The sequence below is a fragment of the Lepus europaeus genome, chromosome 4, assembly GCF_033115175.1.
Source record: "Lepus europaeus isolate LE1 chromosome 4, mLepTim1.pri, whole genome shotgun sequence".
NCBI classification, from domain to species: domain Eukaryota; kingdom Metazoa; phylum Chordata; class Mammalia; order Lagomorpha; family Leporidae; genus Lepus; species Lepus europaeus.
The window spans coordinates 122,908,806-122,929,178 of NC_084830.1; the positions used below are offsets into that span (position 1 = coordinate 122,908,806).

Sequence of the window (20,373 nt, forward strand, 5' to 3'; positions counted from 1 at the left end):
ATGGTCATTCAAAGGAGTTTTTTGTGGTTAGAGTAGTCATCAGGCTGGCAAGCAATGGAAGAAAAGCTATAACTGCTTGCCCACTGTTTAGGATTTTGATTTGCTAGTCTAAGTCTTCTGGTACTTATCAGTCTGGCCCTCTTGCTAGCAATTAGTGGCTTTCCAAAGATGATGAGAAAACTATCAATGTGGGCTAACTTATGTGGTGCTGAAATAACAGGAGTGGCTGCAGGGAGAATCTGCTATGTAAGGAATACAGGAGAAGGAAAGTATGGATATTACCTTCTGATCCGTCTACACTCCAGATAATTTTGTGTTTGCACATTGCCAAAAATCTTCCATTCTGCCTAATGGAATATTTAAGCCCAGATCTGCTTATAAGTCAGGGTTCCAAGTGGGGTTCATATCTAGGCCTGGGACAGGAAGGGAGGATCCTTTGGCCCTTACATTCACAAAGATCTCATTACGTACAGACTTGTGACACCTCCCAATGAAGCTACATAGCCAGTCAACAGAATTGGGAAGCTATCCATCATCCACCTTGCATTTCTAAAATATAGTGTAACACCAACATCTTTGACATTCCTTGATTTTTTAAAAAAGATTTAATTATGTATTTGAAAGACAGAGTTTTCAGAGAGAGAGGAGACAGCAGAGAGTGGTATTCCATCCACTGGTTCACTTCCCAAATGGCTGCAATGGCTGCAACTGGGTTGATCTGAAGCCAGGAGCCAGGGGCTTCTTCTGAGTCTCCGATGTGGGTTCAGAAGTCCAAAGACTTGGGCCATCTTCCAGTGCTTTTCCAGGCACATTAGCAGGGAGCTGGATTGGAAGTGGAGTAGCTGGGACACAAACTGGTGCCCATATGGGATGCCAGTGTTGTAGGCAGTGACTTTTAGCTGCTGTGTCACAGCACTGTCTCTTCATTCCTTGATTTTTTTAATGTATTAGAAACTTGAAATAATGGAAGTGGCCAGGCCCTCTCTCCAGGATAGGCTGTGTATTTTCATGTGGATTTGTCCTCCAGTGCACATTTTCATAACTGCGTTGGATATAACATGCTCAATTAATTTGGGAACACATTTTTATTACCAACACTGCTACTATTGGTTATATTTTGATCTCCATAAGGAACTGGCCAACCGGGGAGATACTGCAAAGTGGCTTATGACTGAAGAGGAGCAAAGACATTGTGCAGTCAACATGTCTGCTTTGCATGTTGGTGCTTTGCTTATCATAAAATGGGAGATGATGAGGATGTATAAGAAGCACTCCACTAATGACAGTGCCAGTGGAGAGTGTAAACAAAATTCTTGACCCTTGAACAAAGCTACATGAAAATATAACCCTTTGGTGTTGAAATACCTGCAAGAATAAAAATTTCATTTCTTTAAGTGTGAAACTCTCACTGACCCCAGCTCTTCCCACTAAATCAGTCATTTATAAAATTGTTCTTGCTGAGGTGATCTTTTTATTATGGGATGGGGTATAACATGACACATGCAGATTCTATACCTGCAATATTTATTAACACAGAGCCTGTTGATCACTGTAGCAAGGGCCTATTTGCAGATGACATGAAAACAAACACTTCCATTTGAGTAGTTACATATTTTTGTTAAGGTATACTTTCAACCTAGGGCAAATTTCTCAAAATCCCATTGAGGGTAGTGAGCTTCTTTTTAAATGTAAGTTAAAAAGTGAGTAAATTTCTATAATATTAATAAATAAAAATGTAATGGTCTGTTTAGGATAAAGCAGAATTCATGAAGGTGCTTTATAAGTTTTGGAAACAATGATCCATGTAGTAAGAAGAAAGAAGCTACGAGCTTTGGGTTGTTTTTGTGGTAGTGATGCTAACTAGCTACAGAGCCATCCTGGTGACCAGTGCCACACACATGTTAAGGCTGCTGCCTGATGCCCCAGGAGCATGCTTTCCACGTGACACTAATTGGCCCACACAGGAGTGAATCCATGACCCTTCCCTCATTAGCCACATGCTCAGACCAGCTGAGCTAGCTCACTCTGGGTCACTGGGGTCCCATGTAGGAAATTACCATTCCAGTGCCCTGTGGCCCCCTCGTAACCCCAACTAATGAACGCCCCGTGGAGCCTAATGCTGTTCCTAGGGGAGCTTGCAGCTCTCCCAGCAGTGCAGAAGTTGATGACATTCTGAAGTCTGAACCCAAGGAGAGTCAACTGAGGAAGCACAGAGAACTTGGGAAGCCTAGGGATGCTCTTTCAAGCACCTGTGTGCTGGGAAAAAGCAGGAAAGCAATATCCTGTTCTGTCCATTTGTGTGCCAGGCCTGATCTCAGGATACGGGATGGGACAGGGATGTTAGGAAAGCCGCTGAGCATGACACACTGAGGTCATTGGTGCAAATGACAGTACGTGTTTGCTCTGTGGGCTGTCCCTTTGCATCCACACCCCTGTGAGGCAGGTGGCATTATCTCTATTTTCGAGATCAGGAAACTAAGGCTCAAAAGTTTTACTGAAAGGGCCAAAAATACTCCCAGGATTGCTGTATTCTAGAAATTAGCACATCATCAAGTAGAAGGGTAGTTTTGCAAGATGGACAGATGGTTCACCAAAGATTTCTGTTTGTGCCCCCTTGCAGGTTTCAGCAGAAAGACTAATGAGCTTCAAATAAGCTTATTTTTCTGTACGGTTAGCACCTCCACAGTTTAGCCTTGAGAGGAGTTTCTTTAGGAGTTTCTTCATAGTCAAGACTGCGAGGAAGCATCCTTTCCAAAGAACGGTGTGAATCACAAGGGCCCAGGCACTTGAAGCCAACCATCAAGCAGCATTTTAACTTGGACCTCTGGTTTCTGGTTAGTTTAAGGGGAAGACTCAGCTTATCCTCCAAGTTTCCTGGTCAATGCTTTGGAAATTTAATACTTGTAAGGTGCAACTGGCTAACACTAAATTTGAGAGTCAGAGAAATCTAGACAGATTCTGAATTCACAATTTATTAGCCAAGATACAGGCAAATCACTTATCTGTCTGGGCTTTAGTTCCTTCATATAGAGAGCAGGGATAAGATCTTCCTCTTAGGGTGGCTGAGGCTGCACAGGTAATTCAATATGCTTGGTGTAAGGCTGAAGTGCTCAAAAATGCCAGCATTTCTTAATGCATGATCTGTCCTCATACATACAGCGTGACTGAGTGAAATGTGGTATAAATCTTCAAGGACCAACAAGCATAAGACAAACCTTTTTATGATCTTCATATTCATTTGAAAACCAGTATTATGATTTCATATACTGTAATCGTCTTTACCACAAGCTTCTGGAAAACTGTGCATGAGTAGGGAGAGCAAAGTTTTCGGGAGGTCTTAGCATGATGCACTAGGAGGCTGTCCCAGCTTAAAACATCAGGTTGTCCTCTTCATTGCAAGTTTTCCTGATTCATGGGCATATTTGCTCATTGAGTCTTATAATGGAGGCTCATTTCTGGTCATAGACTCACAAAAGAGCTGCAGCCTTTCTCACAAATGGGCTTCCCACCATGAACACTGGGAGGAAATGAATTGTTTGAAAGTGAGGGGTCGGCGCTGTGGCACAGCGGGTTAATGCTCTGGCCTGAAGCACCTGCATCCCATATGGGTACCGGTTCTAGTCCTGGTGCTCCTCTTCCAATCCAGCTCTCTGCTATGGCCTGGGAAAGCAGTAAGAGGATGGCCCAAGTCCTTGGGCCCCTGCACCCACATGGGAGACCTGGAAGAAGTTCCTGGCTCCTGGCTTCGGATCGGTGCAGCTCTGGCCATTGCAGCCATCTGGGGAGTGAACCATCGGATGGAAGACCTCTCTCTCTCTCTCTCTCTCTCTCTGTGTAACTCTGACTTTCAAATAAATAAATACATCTTTAAAAATAAGAGAGACAGTTGCTGAGAAACCAGAGCTTCCAGTTTCCTGGGGGCCCCCTTCGCCAGCAGGCAGGAAGAGGCTGGGTGGCACTGACAGTATGCTGAGAAGAGTGGAAGACCCCCCAGCAAAGTAGGCACTGGGAAATCTTTCCTTGCCACTTTTTCCCAAGCACATTCACTACCCGAATGTTATGTCAGACTTCCTGAGCTTCAAATTGGATAAATTCAATATTGGTAAGAGTCATTTATATTGCCACTTGGGTTGATTATAGCTTGTTTTTCCTTGATTATCTCAGTCCAAAGAATGAATTACAGCAGTGACTGGAGATGGGAGACTTGGATCCTTCTGGGACCTCTAATGAAGCCATTTTCTTTAAACCACTGCCACCTAGTGGTACCTAAGTAGACTGAAACACATTTCGCTTAATCCAAGGAGAGACTTTGTTCAACGCCACTCCTATCCAAGAAGCAAAGGAAAAGAGTAATAGATGTGTCTCACCCCACTGGCCTCTACTTCCCTGCCAACAGTTAACTGTCACTGCACGTTTTAAAAGTCAAGTGAGCTGACTCTTGTGCCTTTCTTTTGATTAGTGAAGACATCCTCAATGAGTCATTAGTCTCTGAGCTACAAGAGCAAGCAAGGATCAGAACTGGTACCAGTGGGTCTTGACTGCAGTGGCAGAAACTTCATGCGTATCAGTTGCGCCCCCTCTCAAGAGGGGCACTGAGTCGTGACAGTTAACTTGAGGTTTCCTGTCTAAGAATCAAGATGATTTTTGTTTGTTCGTCTTACCAAGTGACTTGGTTCTGGGAGCACACAGGAGAGCTGAGTAATCAATGTAGCAAATCCTTCAACTGCTCCACTTGCTCCACATTCACAGAGGAACGCTGGTGGCAAATTCACATATTTATGGAAGCATGTAAGGACCAAAGAGCCAAATGTGGTAATCAGAGGGGAGCAGAACTGATGGTGATTTTAGCTATCATGAAGACAATGGATTATGAGTGATAGGTAAAATAAATTTACAGGGCAATTACCACTACTTGGGGCTCAGAACAGATAATTCATAATGTGGGATTATCTTTTTAATATTTATTTTTAATTTGTATGTGTCTCATAAATACAACATTATATACATGGTAATTCTTCCCGCTGTACCCGCCCTACCACCCATTCTCCTCCCACCCCACTTCCTGCTTTCTCTTTTGTTTAATCTGAGAAAGAGAAAAAGAAAAAAAGAACAAATGGAGTAAAAAAAAAAAAAACTAGCAGAAATATTCCTCAACTATCTATACAAGGGCTGATCTATGTTATTGCTTCTCGAAGGTGATTTCATTTTCCCCCCTTCCTCTTTTCCCTTCCTTCCTCCCCCTTCTTTCCTTTTAGAAACTAAAGTGTCTTTAAAGAAGAACCCAAAGATGTTACTTTTATGAGCTCTTGGATGTAACTATATCTTATGAGACACAGTAATATCCTCCTTTTAATATAATAAAAGGAAGTGATTCTTGAGAACAAGTTTTATTATTAAGTCTCATGGTATAACACTTTGGGGACAAACAAGTCCCCAAATTTAACAAATAAGACTCTTATGTATGACATCAGTAATTGCCCAAGACTTTTGACATGATCTGTCTCGGCTATGGATGCCTTTTGGATCCACTAATTAGCTCCTGTTTTTAAAGCATGAACTACACATAAACATGCAAGAAGAAAGCTACCTTAAAAACTGTGATCTAGATGTGTTGTGTTTTGGTAAGGAAAGGCCCAAGGTTGCAAAATGAAATTGCAGACGGCTTGAGATGGTCCTGATTTCTAGACAGGGGCCTTCACTTGGTACTAAAATCCCCATCCACTTCCCTGCCATCCCCCAAAATCAGCAGAGACAAAGCAGCCAGCTCATTAATACAATCATATTTATTACAATTTCCAGACTCCCATGAGACATTTCTCAAGCAGAACATTGCAAACTGACATTACTAGCAGCAATCCTCCTTACCTGAAGGATTTCAGTTAACAATTATGAGGAATTCAAAGAGGCGATTATAAGTTACAGTTTTCTTTTAGCAGCTGGAATATGAATTGTGACACTATAAATACACAGAGTCATCCAGGTTTAGCCTTGTCTTAAAAATCCGTACTAAGTCATGGTGTGGAGGGTTGTGAAACAGAAGGCCCATGTCGTTGGATGCCAGCGTGGAATAAGCAAATCACTGTTCAAGACATGGGTCACAATCTGCTTCACTGTCAGTACAACAGAAGAAAAGAGTGGACGTTCGTCCTCGATCCCTGCTCACACACAATTCAGCCAGATCATCACTGTTTAAATAATACCTATAACATTTCTCATGTATTTTCTCCACAGCTCTAAAAACATAACATGAGACGTACATCACACAGTTGCTGTAAAGGAGTAAAATCAAAAGCAATTGCAATGTACTGGGAACAGCTTTTATACTTTCCTAAGGGACAGTTCCCACCTTTTCAGAGAGTGTGTTTAAAGAGGCACTAACTCTGGTTGCTTATCAAACTACTTTTTATTCTGAATAAATAAAAAACCAACTGAAGGTCTCAGGTGTACTTATTTGTCTCCTCCTAGATCTTCAAACCATCCAAAGCCATTGCTTGAAAGAAAGCTTTCATATTTATTAGAGGAGTGCAAGAGAACTTACAGGCATTTGAAAATACTCAACACACTGAAAGCTATGGAGGCCCAACCCGTCCTCAGAGCCCAGAAAACTGTGCCAGGAACCCCGAGGCTTATCCTAAATCCATCAACTCAATTTGCCAGAAAGTAATGACAGACCGCCCACCACTGCAACACGGGCCCAGAAAAGAGGCTGTTTTTTTTTTTTTTTTTTTGCTTTACAGTTGCTAAGAAAAGCCTTCTGGGAGAAGAAAAACACAGACTGTTGAACAGAAGTTGTGGAGTGGGGCCTGCTGCATTCTATTTCTGGCCAGGAAGAGAAAAATGAAAGCAGCTGGGAAACACGCATCCCGGGATACTCTTCCCTCGCATGAATCTGGGTCTTCCCCCAGCAACCACTTCATTCACAAGAAATGCACAAGATTCGTGAGCTTTGGGGCAGCACCAGTGACAGCTAGCTGTCCTTGGGAAATTTAAATTTTTCCCTAAAGGCAAAATTTGGAGAAAATTGAGAAAGGCAATTTACAGAATCAATTCTATTTCATGAATTTCTCAGCTGCTAGGGACACTGCAAAAAGAAATACAATATCCAGTCTGCATCCAGCTAGGTTTCTTTTTTCTCCAGGGGTGGCAGTGGCACACCTGGCAATCCTGAAAGGTGCTCCTGGGCTCCTTTGCTACTCGGCATCCACTGACAACTCACAGCAAGGCTTCCGACGAACCTTGATTTTAAGGCTAACAGTTTGTAACCCCTGCCTCGACATGCACCATGCAGAGAGAGCAAGGCACCTGCCTCAGACACTGCTAACTGTGGTGAACCCTGCCAGGAACAGCCTGCCTCTGGCGGTAAGACGGTCCCTGAGAGAAAGCACCAACGCTGCACAAGAACAAAGGCCAGCCACCTCAAGTGCACGGTCTGCTCAGGACAGGGCAGAAGAACCACCTCCGTGTCCAGTGGCACAGGAAGTTGCTCTGGGTGTGAAACCCTATCTTCCAATTCTGTGTTTCTTATCACCTAACAAAGCTGGCAACTCCTGAGAAGACTGCAAGTGCACATATTCCCCAGTTTTAGAGATTACTTTGAAAAAATGGAAGTCAGATGTTCAAAAATGGGTACTACTTTTCCTAAGCCTGTTTTAGAGAAACAGGCTTGAAAACATATGCCCCTATTCCAGAGATTACTTTGAAGAATGATAGTTAGATGTTCAAAAATGGGGACTACTCTTCCTAAGCCTCATCTCTGGACAGTCCTAGAAACCAGCACTGCTGCCTTTCAGCTGCGCAGGGCCTCTCGGTCAGCTGGGTGGGGGCTCAGCACCACAGCACCACTTCCCCTTTGCTTGCTTTCTCCTGAGAAGACTTCCGTTACTTCCATAGCAGCTTCCTTGCATGGACCTAGATGATCCCATTTGTTGAGCAGCACACACACTATTTGGATACATTTTTTCTTTCTTTTGAAAAATTCCTCCAATAATAAAGAAAAGGCAACCATTTTTAAAGACTGATTTTTCTAAAAATTAAGTATCATGCTTTGTACAAAAAAACACATTTAGTAGATAGAATTCATTCCAAAATACTGTTCACTCCAAAAAAATAAACAGGAAACACAGCACATAAGGCAGATCAATCACACATGGTTTAAAAATAATTTTCACAAAATTGTCATGTTGGGGAGGAAACAGTCTATCAGTCCTTACACAGATGTATGAAAATTACATGTAAATGTGAAAGCAGGCGTGTGTTTAAAATAAACATGGTCTTGTTTGATCAGGTACTAAAATGAGTGTAAATTAATTATGTTTCTCTTGATTCCATAGTTGTGCAGCTTCTAGCTGAGGGACAGAGCGGCAGCCACAAAGGGGAGACTGGCAGATGACAATCAAGACAGCCGTTAATTGGGAAGCTGAGTTTTAGACACACTCTTTAGAAGATTTTCAGAGTGGAAGATTCCAAAGATAATTGTTCAATTAAGTTCATAACCTAGAATCTCTATAAACTAGTGCATCTGATCTGGCTCTACAATATACTTTAAAATGCATTAGAAAAGAAAACCAAGTAAACAAAACAAAAAACTAAACTTCCACAAATCCCCCTTTGGGCATGTATCCTTGTTAGATGCTTATTTCTCCCTTCGGTACTATCAGATAAACCCCTTGAAGAATTCAGGGGAATTTTTTTTCTGATAATGACCACACAAAATGGGGGCTGGGATGTAGGGGTAACAGCAAAAAAAAGTTACTCTCCTCTTACTGAAGATAATCATTTGAAAACTTCCACTGTCCCCCCAGAGGAAGGAATGCAATATGGAAAATAGTCCCTGAAGACCTCAATGCCTTCTGATGATAGCTACAAGATCATAACCCTGACACCTAAGGATATGACTTTCTTATGTAGCACCTTCTTACAGAGCCATGACACAGAGCTAGTAAAAATGCCTCATGGCACTTAAACATGTTCAGAGACTGCAAGTAAAATGCCTTCCTAAAGCTCCTTGTCACACGCCCCTGTGAGGTAGGTGTCTGATAGAACTGAGGCACAGAGGGGTTAAGTCTGCTCACCTTGTATCGCATGATGAGCCAGTGGTCCAGCTAGCAGAAGAACCAGGAGTTCTGCTCCCTAAACTTTATTCACCCTGCTTCTCAGAAGGCATAAAAAATGACATAAAAAATACAGCAGGGGCATGATGTCTTCTATGCATTTCTCATTCACACTTTAACAAAAGTTATCAAAGATAAAACCGAAGAGAAACTGACAAAACAAAAAATCAATATGGCCTAACAGTCTGTATCAAGATGCAGCCTTTTCTGCATAATATGATTCAAGTAGAAGCATTCACAGGTGCTATGGTGTTGCTGTTACTCAAGCCAGGCTGTGGAGAGAGCGTCTCTTCAGACACTACTCCGCGTACTTTTCAAGAATCTCTTTGGCCTGACACAAGGAAAGAAAACTCCCACCACTATTTCCGGGTGAGACTGTTCTCGCAGATATTCTACACAAGGCTAGCCCCACCTGGGAAGGGGCCTCAGCCACTCGATGTGTATCACCGAGTTCACGCAGAACCCTTTGAAGTCACACAGGGAGGTCACAGTCTCCTGCCCTAAAGCTCACAGGACAGTGCACACTACACACAGGGGGCAATACCACAGGGTACATGCACTAGCACCATGCCACAGAAGTTAGAGAGGACAAGAAGCCACCACACGAGCATCTACAGGTCTCACCTGGGAAGCCATCTGCAGAGGCCACCTCTAAGGGGAGGACTGACAAGGTCCTCCGGTCATGTCCATAATAAGGAGAAGGATCTAATCAGAGAATTCATTGCTAGCTGCTTCGAGCAGGCCACCTATCCAGATTTCACCCCTAAGTAAGCTGGGAATTTTCCTAGATCTTACATTCAAAGATATTAAATTTCACTTCTTAGCAAGAGAATGGTGTAGCACAAAACTTGAATTAGGAGATCTGAGTATAGAGCTCTGAGCACATCACAATGCTACTTAGACTCAAATTCATGACTGTTCAGAGCCCTAGCTCTTAGAACTGAAATAATCCTAAGTTTTTTCACTGGAAGATCTTGTATTTGGTTTGAGAGTCTGCAGTAAACCATGACACCAAATCTGATGTGTGCACCCATATGAGGCTTTAGCCTTGATCTTAAGCAAATACCCATCCTTCTATTATAGCCTGTCCTCTCTTGGAGTTCATCTTCCAGAGGGCTGAGCCTGCTCTGTCCTCTGCACATGCAAGACCAGAGGGAATCATTCCAACTCAGGTTCACTGGGCTACGGATACAGCAGAGCAGCGAGTCATGCACTTTATTTCTAAACACCAAGGCTCAAGTGAGGCTGAGCTGGTCACTGTGCAAGATGAACCAGCAGGACATTCTCACCTCGAATAAAAATCTGGTTTATGTGTCGAGTAAATACCTGCTGGTAATCCACTTTGGGCTTTCGCTTTTTCTTACGGGGCTGGCCCCTGGATAGTGTGGTAGCCCTGGAAAAAGTACCTCCCATGCTGGATCCATCTGTCCGCGCGGTTCTCCCTGACACCTCTGACCTGGACTCCTCCCTGGCAGAGGCCTGCAGGGAAGAAGGGACGGAGCGGGAACGCTTGTGGGAGCCCCGGTCAGTGTCTCCTCTTCCCCAGACTGAGGCCACCTTCCAGGTAGACGTCTGGGAGTATCTGGACAGAGTGGAGTCTTCAACTGCAGACTTGGAATCTGCTTCCTTCTTGGAGGAATCTTGAAGTTTCAGCCGATCGAATAGCTGCAAGGACAGCAATGACCAACATGAGCCTTCTCTTCAGCCTCCAACATCCCTCCACATACAGAACAAGACTAGATTCCTCAACTATGCTCTGCGGACATTTTGTTTTGCTAATTTTAAAAGGTCAATGATCAACTTTCTCTTTCTAGCTAGAACTCGGGTAAATCATTAAGTGTGTCAACAAAAAAGGTACTTGCTTACTTCTGTGTTATCAAGCTAGAAGATTTTTAAGTTTTGTAAGAGGTAACTTATTGATCAAACACTCAGGTTACAAGCACAGACACATTTGAGATAAAAACTACTGCAGACCTCAGTACCGCAAAGGATGGCCAGCTCACCAGGCCCGGCACCTGCATTCCCGAGACAGAAAGCTTGAAGGGCACTCGGAGGACAGGGGGAGCTGCCTACCCTAGTCAGAGTCAATGAAGAATCCCGTTCGTATGCTTTGCCTAGAACAGGTTTTCGGTAGGTCTCATCCACGTCAGTAAGTGCCTAAAGGAACAGCCCAAAGGGGAGAAAAGGAGGTAGAATTAAAAATATTATTTTTATAGCTTTCAAAGAAAAAACACGGCAGAATAACATCCAATTGTAGCAGAACTAAACCAGCCGGTGACAAAGCTCTTGGGCAGAAGAGAATGGTAACACCTGACAGCTTCTGAGTAGAATTTCCAAGCTGCTCCCACCAGACTTGCAAACGATGGGTTTCTTGCGTGCACAGTGAAGACATTTAAGACAACACAGCAGAGGTCTTTAAATTTCAGTGTGCATAAATATCTTTGAGGCCTATTAAAATGCAAATTCCAGGATACCCTCCTACAGATTCTGGTCGTGTAGGTCTGGGAAGAAGGTAGGAATCTTCTTTTAAACAGAAATCCCAGATGTTTCTGGTAGAGGACGGCTTTGGAACCCTAGGAAGCACTGCTCTTCTGCTGCTTTACCCTCCTTGTTTCCGTATCTTAGGAGAGCAACTGACAGAGGTTAACCGGGTTACACATAGAATTGCTACAGAATCCTCATCCCTCAGATCAGCCTCCCAGGACAGCTGCAGAATCAACTGAGACTGTGTCAGAGCGGCTACTTGAGTAAGTATAAATCACCCTACAAATACAACCTGATAGTATGATTACTACCATTGCCATTCTATACATTCTATTGAATTCCTTCCCTTCAAAAGTAAAAATATAATAAAAACTTTCCCCTATATTTTCAAAATGAAAAATTGAGGCTCAGAGAATTCACCTTGCTTAGTAGTCAACTAAAGTGGTGAACCCAAGATTCAAATTGGGTCTAGGGTTCCAATTCCTAATGGTTGAAAACGAGGTCTGAGGATTCATAAATACCTGGGATAAAGTCTGGTCCTCCCACGTACTACCAATCTGATCTGTACCCAATCTTTCAGTTTCTCTGGACACAACTTCTTCATCTGTGCAAGGGCCCTGCAACTCACTCACTGAAAGACACACCTCAGGTGTACGCAGTATCTGGCACACAGCCGCACTCAGCAGATGTTACCAACTATCGACTGCATGGCTGGGACAAAGGAACAGGGAAAGCTGGGCACGGGAAACCACAGGGAGAATGAATACTCGGAAGCCCGCTGCTTCCTGTTCTAACCACCTCTTTAGAGTTGTGCGGCAACACATCCCTTCTCTCACAAATGGCGAGTAAGAGACGGCAGGCTTCCAGAAGGGTGGGGTGTGGTGCCTGCCTTCCCAGGAAACTCATCACCAAGTGCTCTTCTTATTCAGGCCACTTCAACTCTCTCCTTCTCAGCCTTCCCAAATACAGTGTGGTCAGAGTTCCTGTCTGAAAACTCAGCACAGAGCCCAGCCCAAAGGAGAAGGCAGTATATATTTTTTAATAAATAAAAAAAAAATGATTGGTAGGAAATTAATTTTAAATTGCCTGACAGAAGAAATAAATTATTTCTTAAAGCTGGGTTTCTAAACTTTTGCATTAAAGACATTTTGGAGTGGATAATTCCTTGTTGTCGGGGCGCTGTCTTGTGCACTGTATGATGCCTAACAACCTCCCAGGTCTCGACCTACTACCAGATGCTGGTAGCACTTTCCACCATGAAGAAAAGAAAATGTCCTCAGACATTGCCCAATATCCCTAGGAGGGAGGGAAGAGTAAAACCAAGCCTAGGTGAGAACTACTACTGTTGTTCTCTGGGTGGGTATCAGGGTTGCTCAGACATGGGTAAGCTTTCATCTCCAGCCCCTTGAGAAAGGCTTCATTACCATATTCCAGAACTTGTCAAATGCAACCAGGAAGCCTGTACAGACTCCTCGAAGTCCCTTGAAAGTGCGGATGTGAACATTGACCTTCACGCCCTCCCGGATACAACGATGGAGTTCGCCCAGAGGGCTGCCTTCATGTACTGAAACGAGAGAGGAACAGTGAGTACAGCATGCGCTCATGCCCAGAATTAACAGGTGAGACCACCCAACCATGTCCAGCAATACAAGGCAACCTCCCCATCTGATCAGGAAGGCCTGTGGCAACATGGCCAGAACAGAAATGCCCTGAAATGAGACGAGATTCCAACAGAGTGTGGATGAACCGAACGTATGGATACCAGCCAGATGTTCCATGACCTATGGGTCCTTTATTCCAGGATGTCAACAAGTCTAAGATGCACCATCAATACCACTCCATCGTACCTAACAACAGCAACACTTTTCTCAATTCTGTGCCTTAAGCCAACATTTTTCAGAATAATTCTCAGGAATCACAGATCCAGCTTGAGTTTACCAAACCAAAAACATTGTTCATGTTTGAAAGAAATGAGCTGTGCACCATGTCTGCCTTTAAACATGTGTGCGGCGGAGCTGGCACTGTGGCGTGGCGGCTAAGACCACCGCCTGCTGCATCGGCATCCCATATGGGCACCAGTTCATGTCCCGGCTGCTCCACTTCTGATCCAGCTCTCAGCTATGGCCTGGGAAAACAGTGGAGGATGGCCCGGGTCCTTGGGCCCCTGGCATCCACATGGGAGACCCAGAGGAAGCTCCTGGCTCCTGATTTTGGACTGGCGAAGCTCTGGCCGTTGTGGCCATCTGGGGAGTAAACCAATGAATGAAGACCTCTCTCTCTGCCACTGCCTCTCTGTAACTCTGCATTTCATATAAAATAAATCTTTTTTTTTTTTTTAAATGTAAGCAATCCTTTCAGAGAGAATGGCCTTTTGGCTCCACCAATCTGAGGTACTCTACACACAAGCTCTCGTGAGCGACGAATGTTTCCATGTGCAGAATCCTCACTCCAGGAGGAGAAGTGCTGTTTGTATCCTAGGCCTCGATGCTGCACAGGGCATCTGCCCGGCATCTGGGTAAGCATCTCATGAAAAGAGCAGCATGCCACCTCCCTGCAAGGAGACTGCAGCTACAGATTTCAGCTTTTATTGTGAGAGATTCTTCGCCTCAGAGCTTGGGAGCAAGGATGAATTTTATTTTTATCATTTCATGGTAACTTAGATATCACAATATGCTATCTACAGTACAGAAGACTTCCCCTGCCACTACCCCTCCCCCCATATGTCTCAGGCTTCCTCTTCTAGTTCTGCAAGGCAAAATTCTTTGGCAGGTGTTTGCCATTGACGGTAGACAAATCATCTCTGCGTTCTGTCTCCGGGGCATAAGGAACAACCATCCTACACCACAGTCTGGGAAACTCTGTTCTTCTTGGCCACCTTATCACTCCTGCACAGGCTGGTTATAAACAATGGCTGTGATAAGTTAATAGAAGAAAACACCATCGGGGTGGGGTTTGGCATAGCAGTTAAGATGTGATTTGTGACACGCATCTCTCATATGCGATTGTCTGGATTCAAGCCCTCGCCCCACTCCCAATTCCAGCTTCCAACTGATAGAGACCCTGCAGGTGATGGCTCAAAGATGGGTCCCTGCCACCCACACCAGGACGGCATTCCTAGCTCCTGGATTCAGCCTGGCCCAGCCTCAGTTGTTGCAAGCATTTGGGGAGTGAGTCAATGGATGGGATATCTCTGTCTCTCTACATTTCAAATAAACATAAGAATAAATATCTAAAAATTAAATTAGCTGCTAGTCTCCCTCGGAACACTTCCTTTTTTAAAAAGAAAGAAAAGAAAATACTCTTGGAAGAAAACGGCTTGGCAGATGAAAAGTAGGAGTTTGTCAGATGGAAGATTTGGCAGTAAGGCACAGTTGGAGACAAAGTGGCAGAAATACTGGCCTAGGGAGGAGCCTGAGAACTTGCTGTGACCTTCGCCATCCACCTCTCTTCTAAGCAACACTTTCAACCTCTGTACACCTTTGATGATGTGTGTGGGCGTGCACACATCTGCATGTTACAGGCCCAGTTAAGTCAGGGTCAGGTGTCTGAACTGGTGTGGAACCTAGTGAATCACCTTTTCTTCGCAAGTCCAAGTTTCCCTCTGCATAAAGAGGCTAGTTAACTTCTAGACTAATTTCACAAATGAGTCTTTAAAATTTCATTCCTTAGAAACTAAACACAATGCCTGGATTATTCCCTTGCCAATACATATGTACCATCCCTACCTCCCAAATACATGTGTTAAAAAAAATAGGAGCATTACTTTACTTCTTCCCCCACACCCTCAAAACAGAAAGGAAGGGCAAGCATGTATCCTAATTAAATAAATACCAAACTCAGGTCTTTGAACTCTCACATCTGAAACTTTCTCTGCATTTTTTTCCTGCAAAGGTTGAATGAGGTATAATTCCAGGGAGCATTTCTCCTCTTGTGTGATCAGAAACACAACACTAGCATCACCTAAGACAGCCAAGAGCCCAGGCAAAAGCCAGCCCCTGTTCTCTGAACGCTCACTCTCTTTCCTGGCATCTCCAAAGAGACACAAGCCAGGCTTCTACAACTTAATAAGGACAAAAAGCAGACTCCTTAGGTTGAAGCAAGTTATTCTTCCCAATTGCAAACCCAGGTCGATTCTTAGCTTCCCTCTTCCTTCTCCCTGCTGGGGGCCACCACTAAGTCCAGACAACAGATTCTCAGTAACCAAGACCTGCCCTCTCCTTCCTCTCTCCACAGAACAGTGCAGCCCAGAACCTCATCAGATGATTCGTTTACTCTAAGTCTCCTCACTCCCCTCATTCACATCCACATCGTCATCGTCATCATCACTCATCCCGGGGCCTTGTGTGCAAGTCAGGCCCTGTGGTAAGTTTAAATTAGAATACATTATTTTATGTAATCCTCACAACAATCCTAACAGATATACACTGTTACTTCACCCCATTTTATAGATGAGGAAACTGAGGCTCAGAAAGGTTCAAATAATTTCTTCAAGGTCGCTTGTCTGGTAAACTGCTGAACCAACACTGAAAGCAGGCAGGTTAAATGCATTCAGACCTGGGGCTTTTAATAAAGACAAGCTAAAAGTAGTAATGGAGGAAGGCTGTTTGGCACAGTGGTTAGGATATCACTTGGGATACCTGCATCCCATATGGTTTATCTAGGTTTAAGGCCTGATTCTGCTCCCCGTTCTAGCTTCCTACAGGTGCACTTTCTGGAAGGCAGCAGGTAACAGCTCAGGTAGTAGTGTCCCTGCCACCCACAGGAGACCTGGATTGAGTTCCTGGCTCTAGGGCATTTGGGGAGAGAACCAGCAGATAAGGAGGTCCCTCTAATAATAATAAATTAAAAAAAAAATAACCACAACAACCCACGGTAACAGTGACATTTGATGTTCACTGAAAACCTCCCTTTTGTGCCAGGGAACATTATTACTGTAAATGCTTTAAATGCATTACCCAACTGAATCCTCACAACGATGGGGAGGTACTACTGCCTTCCCTCTACAGAGGAAACTGAAACCAAAAGACTCTCGATAGCTTCACCCAGAGTAGAAGATGTGCAAGCCAGTGGACAAACCTAGGCAGACTCTACACATACACTGAAACTCACTTATGGCAGCTATTTGCCACAGTGTAACCAAGTCACACCTCCAACACCTGCACCCAATATGGGAGTCCCCAGGTTCTAGGACTCGCTCCACTTCCAATCCAGCTTTCTGCTACCGAGCACCCTGGGAGGCAACAGGGGATGGCTCAGTACTTGGGTCCCTGCCAGCCACGGAACAGACCCGGATGGAGTTCCAGGCTTCTGGCTTTGGCCTGGGTCAGCTGTTGTGGGCGTTTGGGAACTGAACCAGAGGATGGCGGATCTCTCAATCTTGATTTCTCTGTCTCTTGCTTGGCCTTTCGAAAAATATGTCACTTTAAGACTTTAAATCCCACTTTAAAAGCATGAATTTTTCTACTGGTAAGTTATACCTTTATAACTTGATTTTGAAATAATTATTACCCTCAACTATGCCCTTCTTCAACTGCAAGACCTAAAGCTTACCCAAGAACTCATTCTTGAACAAATCTAACCCTCACCCACGCTTGGGTCACTTCTGCCTCTGCAGGCCATCAGACTCTTTGCGATGTCAAACTCTCAACTGTCTCCAGGGTCATAATTAACACTTTCAGTGGCTAGGGAGTCACTGCAATCCTGACTCCACGTGTACATTTAAAATGCAAAGTCGACAACATGCGTGTTTAATAAAGGAAAGTCACACCCTGTCTTAGCCATAACGTGCTCCAGAGTAAAGCTAACACAACTGACCACAGAGCAATCTCTGTCTCAAACAGTCTCAGTAGCAAAGCTGTAATTGGTAAAGTGGAAATAAAATGTTAGACCCAGCGTTGGAGTTGATTTAAATTTTCACAGGCAAAATAAGGGTCCCTGAACTGCTCTCGTTTCAGGAGAATGCACAGTTTCGGTGCCACTGCTGGGCAGGCAAGGCAGGGGTGCTCTGCCCTGTCGATCACCCAGCATTGGCACCATGACAGCACGCAGCTTTTCAGGATGTTTCTCTCCCAATAAACACATTTCTAGGAACGAAGCAAAACAGCCCCTTGTTTAGCACAGCCCTCCATTCAAAGGCGGCGCTTTGATCATGGCACAGTTTCATTATCAGGATGCAGGCGCTGTCAGCGGCTAAGTGGGTCACTGCCTTCACAGGGCAGATGTCAGAGCTGCTTGCCAGATGCAGACAGACCGACCCCTGGGCTCTTCCTATTCCGTTTACCCAGGACCCAGCACGCATTCGAACGTCCGCTGCTTACAGCGTTACTCCAAGGATCTATCAGGAGGCTCCAGGAAATTCTCCAGTGCTGTTCACACCTTCAGAACTCTAGACAACCTGCGCATATGTTAACAGGAGCCCGGCAGACACAGTCCCGCACCCCGCTGCAGACCAGTGTCTGTTTGGGTGGCATTGTGTGCCTGCTGCTGCGCTCCCACACTTGTGACTGAGTAATGTGAACATACGTGCCCCAAGACCTGCAGCCCTCAGCCCTTCTCCTGCTCGGCGCACCGGGCGAGTCAGGTGCAGGGTTTAGCAGACCTGCGCGACCTGAACACATCTCCCCAGGCCCATCCTGCTCATCCCCAAACGCCCTGACCCCTAAAACCGGCCGTGCGCCGCCTCGCCCCCAACTTCTGTGCTCTCTCCTCTCACCTCCCCCGGTGGTCGCCAAGACCTCTCACCGCCTCCGCAGACCTCCCTGCGAGGTCGCCCTTGGCTGTGAGCGTCCCCAGCCCTTCCCCCGCCCACCCCGGCTCCCACGGGCCCTTGCTGCCACGGACCCTATTACCTTTGCAAATCTTCCCCAAGGCTCCCGATACCCACACAGCCTTACACTCGGCCCCTCCTGCTCATGCAGACTGGTCCCCCACTCCAGGCGACCCTCCCCAGCGTCGCTGAATCTCCCTGCAAACCCTCGCCAGGGCCCTGCCCCTAGTACGCGCAGACCCCGCGCCAAGCCCCGACCACCCCGCAGACAGCCCGGGGCTGCCGGCTCCCGCTTCCCCGCCCGCGGACTCACGGGGCATTCGCGTGAGCACATTGCGCGGCGCCTTCCTGCTCCGTCCCGAACCCCGCCGGCGCGCCCCTGCGGCCCCATCCCCTTCCTCCTTGACCACCATGAGGCGGCGGAGGCGCTGGATGCGCTCGGGGTCCGGGGCGGGGGCGTCGGGCCGGCGGCGGGACCTGCCCGAGGGCCCCGGGGCGGCGGCGGGGGCCCCCGCGCCGGCGGCCGCGCTCCGCGCCCGGCCGCGCCCGCCGCCCCGGCACCCGGTCCTCAGGAAGCTCTCGTACTCCGCCAGGTTGTTGAAGCACGGGGCGTTGGGGTACGGGATGGGAGGCACGCGGGGAGCGTACAGGGCCAGCAGCGGGTCGAAGCTGTCAGAGCTGACGTCCAGCCGCGGGCTGGGCGGGCTCGCGGGGCTCCCGGCGCGAGCCTGCCTCGCCCCCCGCTCCCGCTCCTCCATGTTTGAAAGGCCCGCAAGCCGAGGCCGATGGGAAGAAGGAGCGGGACCGCCAGAGGGCGGCACTGCGCAGCCGCAGCGCGGAGTCGCCCTGCGCGGCGCGGCCGCTGGGGGGCAGCACCTGCCCACGCTTTGCCCTTGCCGGGGGGCGTGGCGCATGGCCTGCGCGCCCAGCTGACCGGTTGACGCTGTTAACCTGATTTATTGCAGTGTCTCGTGTATATCATCATTTGGGGCGTTTATTAATATTCCTGATACCGTGGGGTTGGAGCCTACGATCGCGTTTCAAAAAATCCTAAGGCGTCACTGCTCTCGGGAACTGCAGCCTAGCTTGAGCGGACGGGGCGGGAATAGGACAATACATATTTCAATTTTCATCTATGCTGAGTACTGCTCCGGAGTTGAGGGACCTTTATCACTGCATTTTTCTAAGCATTGCTAACTGGAGGAATCAAGGATCCAGCTCTCGGAGGACGGGATGGAAGATGCCCAAGATCTGATTCCTAACTTGTGACTTCATAACCTGTTTAGCAAAACATTTGTTCTTATTTGAAAGGCAGAGAAACTCCATTTTCTGGTTCCCTTCCCTTATTGAAACGGCTGAGGCTGGTCCAGGTCTAAGCCAAGACCTCAGAACTCAATCCACGTCTCCCATGTGGGTAGCAGGGACCTAATTACAAGAGCTATCACTACTGCCTTCCCAGCTTGCCTTAGCAGGAAGCTGGAAGACAGGAGCTCAGACTGCCATCTTAATTGCTATGCCAGCTGCCCACCCCCATTTTTGGTCTTTGATGTTAAAGTGACAATTTAGACGAAACACCCAGTTAGCTCCTCCCCATTCAGTAGAGGCAAGCTATTTCCAGTCATCTGTAAGCCACACAAACCCCCTTCCCACCAGCACTCTCCCAAACTGTCATCTCTACACTACTTGTTTTTGTGTGTTTTAGTTTGATTTTGAAAGGCAGCCCGAGAATACATAGACCTCAGTAAGATGGAAATATACAATACACCTTCAAAGTTAACACACTGGAATACACACTGCAACAAAGAAATAAAAACCTTCCAACAGCTTCCAAGCAACATTACAGGTTTTGTTGTGCTCCAAGTATTTAACATGGTTTATTACTTGGGTCAGTTCTCCCTGGTCAAACAGGCAAAACTGAACTGTTGCTAATTGTTACAGTATCACCTGGGACCCATGAGTGCACACTTCATTGGGTTATCTTGCACATGTTTGTTAATACCTACTTGTTGGTCA

At 46.1% G+C, this 20,373-nt stretch overlaps 1 protein-coding gene across 1 annotated transcript; it reads right to left on the reverse strand.

Annotated features, from left to right (window-relative positions):
* Nucleotides 1-5,765: 5,765 nt before the first annotated feature.
* Nucleotides 5,766-19,118, reverse strand: LSM11 (LSM11, U7 small nuclear RNA associated). Its single transcript, XM_062188764.1, has 4 exons — nucleotides 18,674-19,118; nucleotides 13,019-13,158; nucleotides 11,184-11,267; nucleotides 5,766-10,775 (listed from the first exon to the last, which is right to left on the reverse strand). Exons 1-4 carry the CDS (start codon nucleotides 19,116-19,118, stop codon nucleotides 10,365-10,367), a joined length of 1,080 nt encoding a protein of 359 aa, XP_062044748.1. The 3' UTR covers nucleotides 5,766-10,364.
* Between the last annotated feature and the right edge of the window lie 1,255 nt (nucleotides 19,119-20,373).

What these genes read in the sequence shown, in the direction of transcription:
- LSM11 (XM_062188764.1), bottom strand. Translation starts at nt 19,118, where the DNA reads ATGGAGGAGCGGGAGCGGGGGGCGAGGCAGGCTCGCGCCGGGAGCCCC. An exon ending in TGTGCTCACGCGAATGCCCC is followed by an intron (nt 13,159 to 18,673) that starts GTGAGTCCGCGG and finishes CTCTCGTTTCAG; the next exon opens with TACATGAAGGCAGCCCTCTG. An exon ending in TTGACAAGTTCTGGAATATG is followed by an intron (nt 11,268 to 13,018) that starts GTAATGAAGCCT and finishes CTGTTCCTTTAG; the next exon opens with GCACTTACTGACGTGGATGA.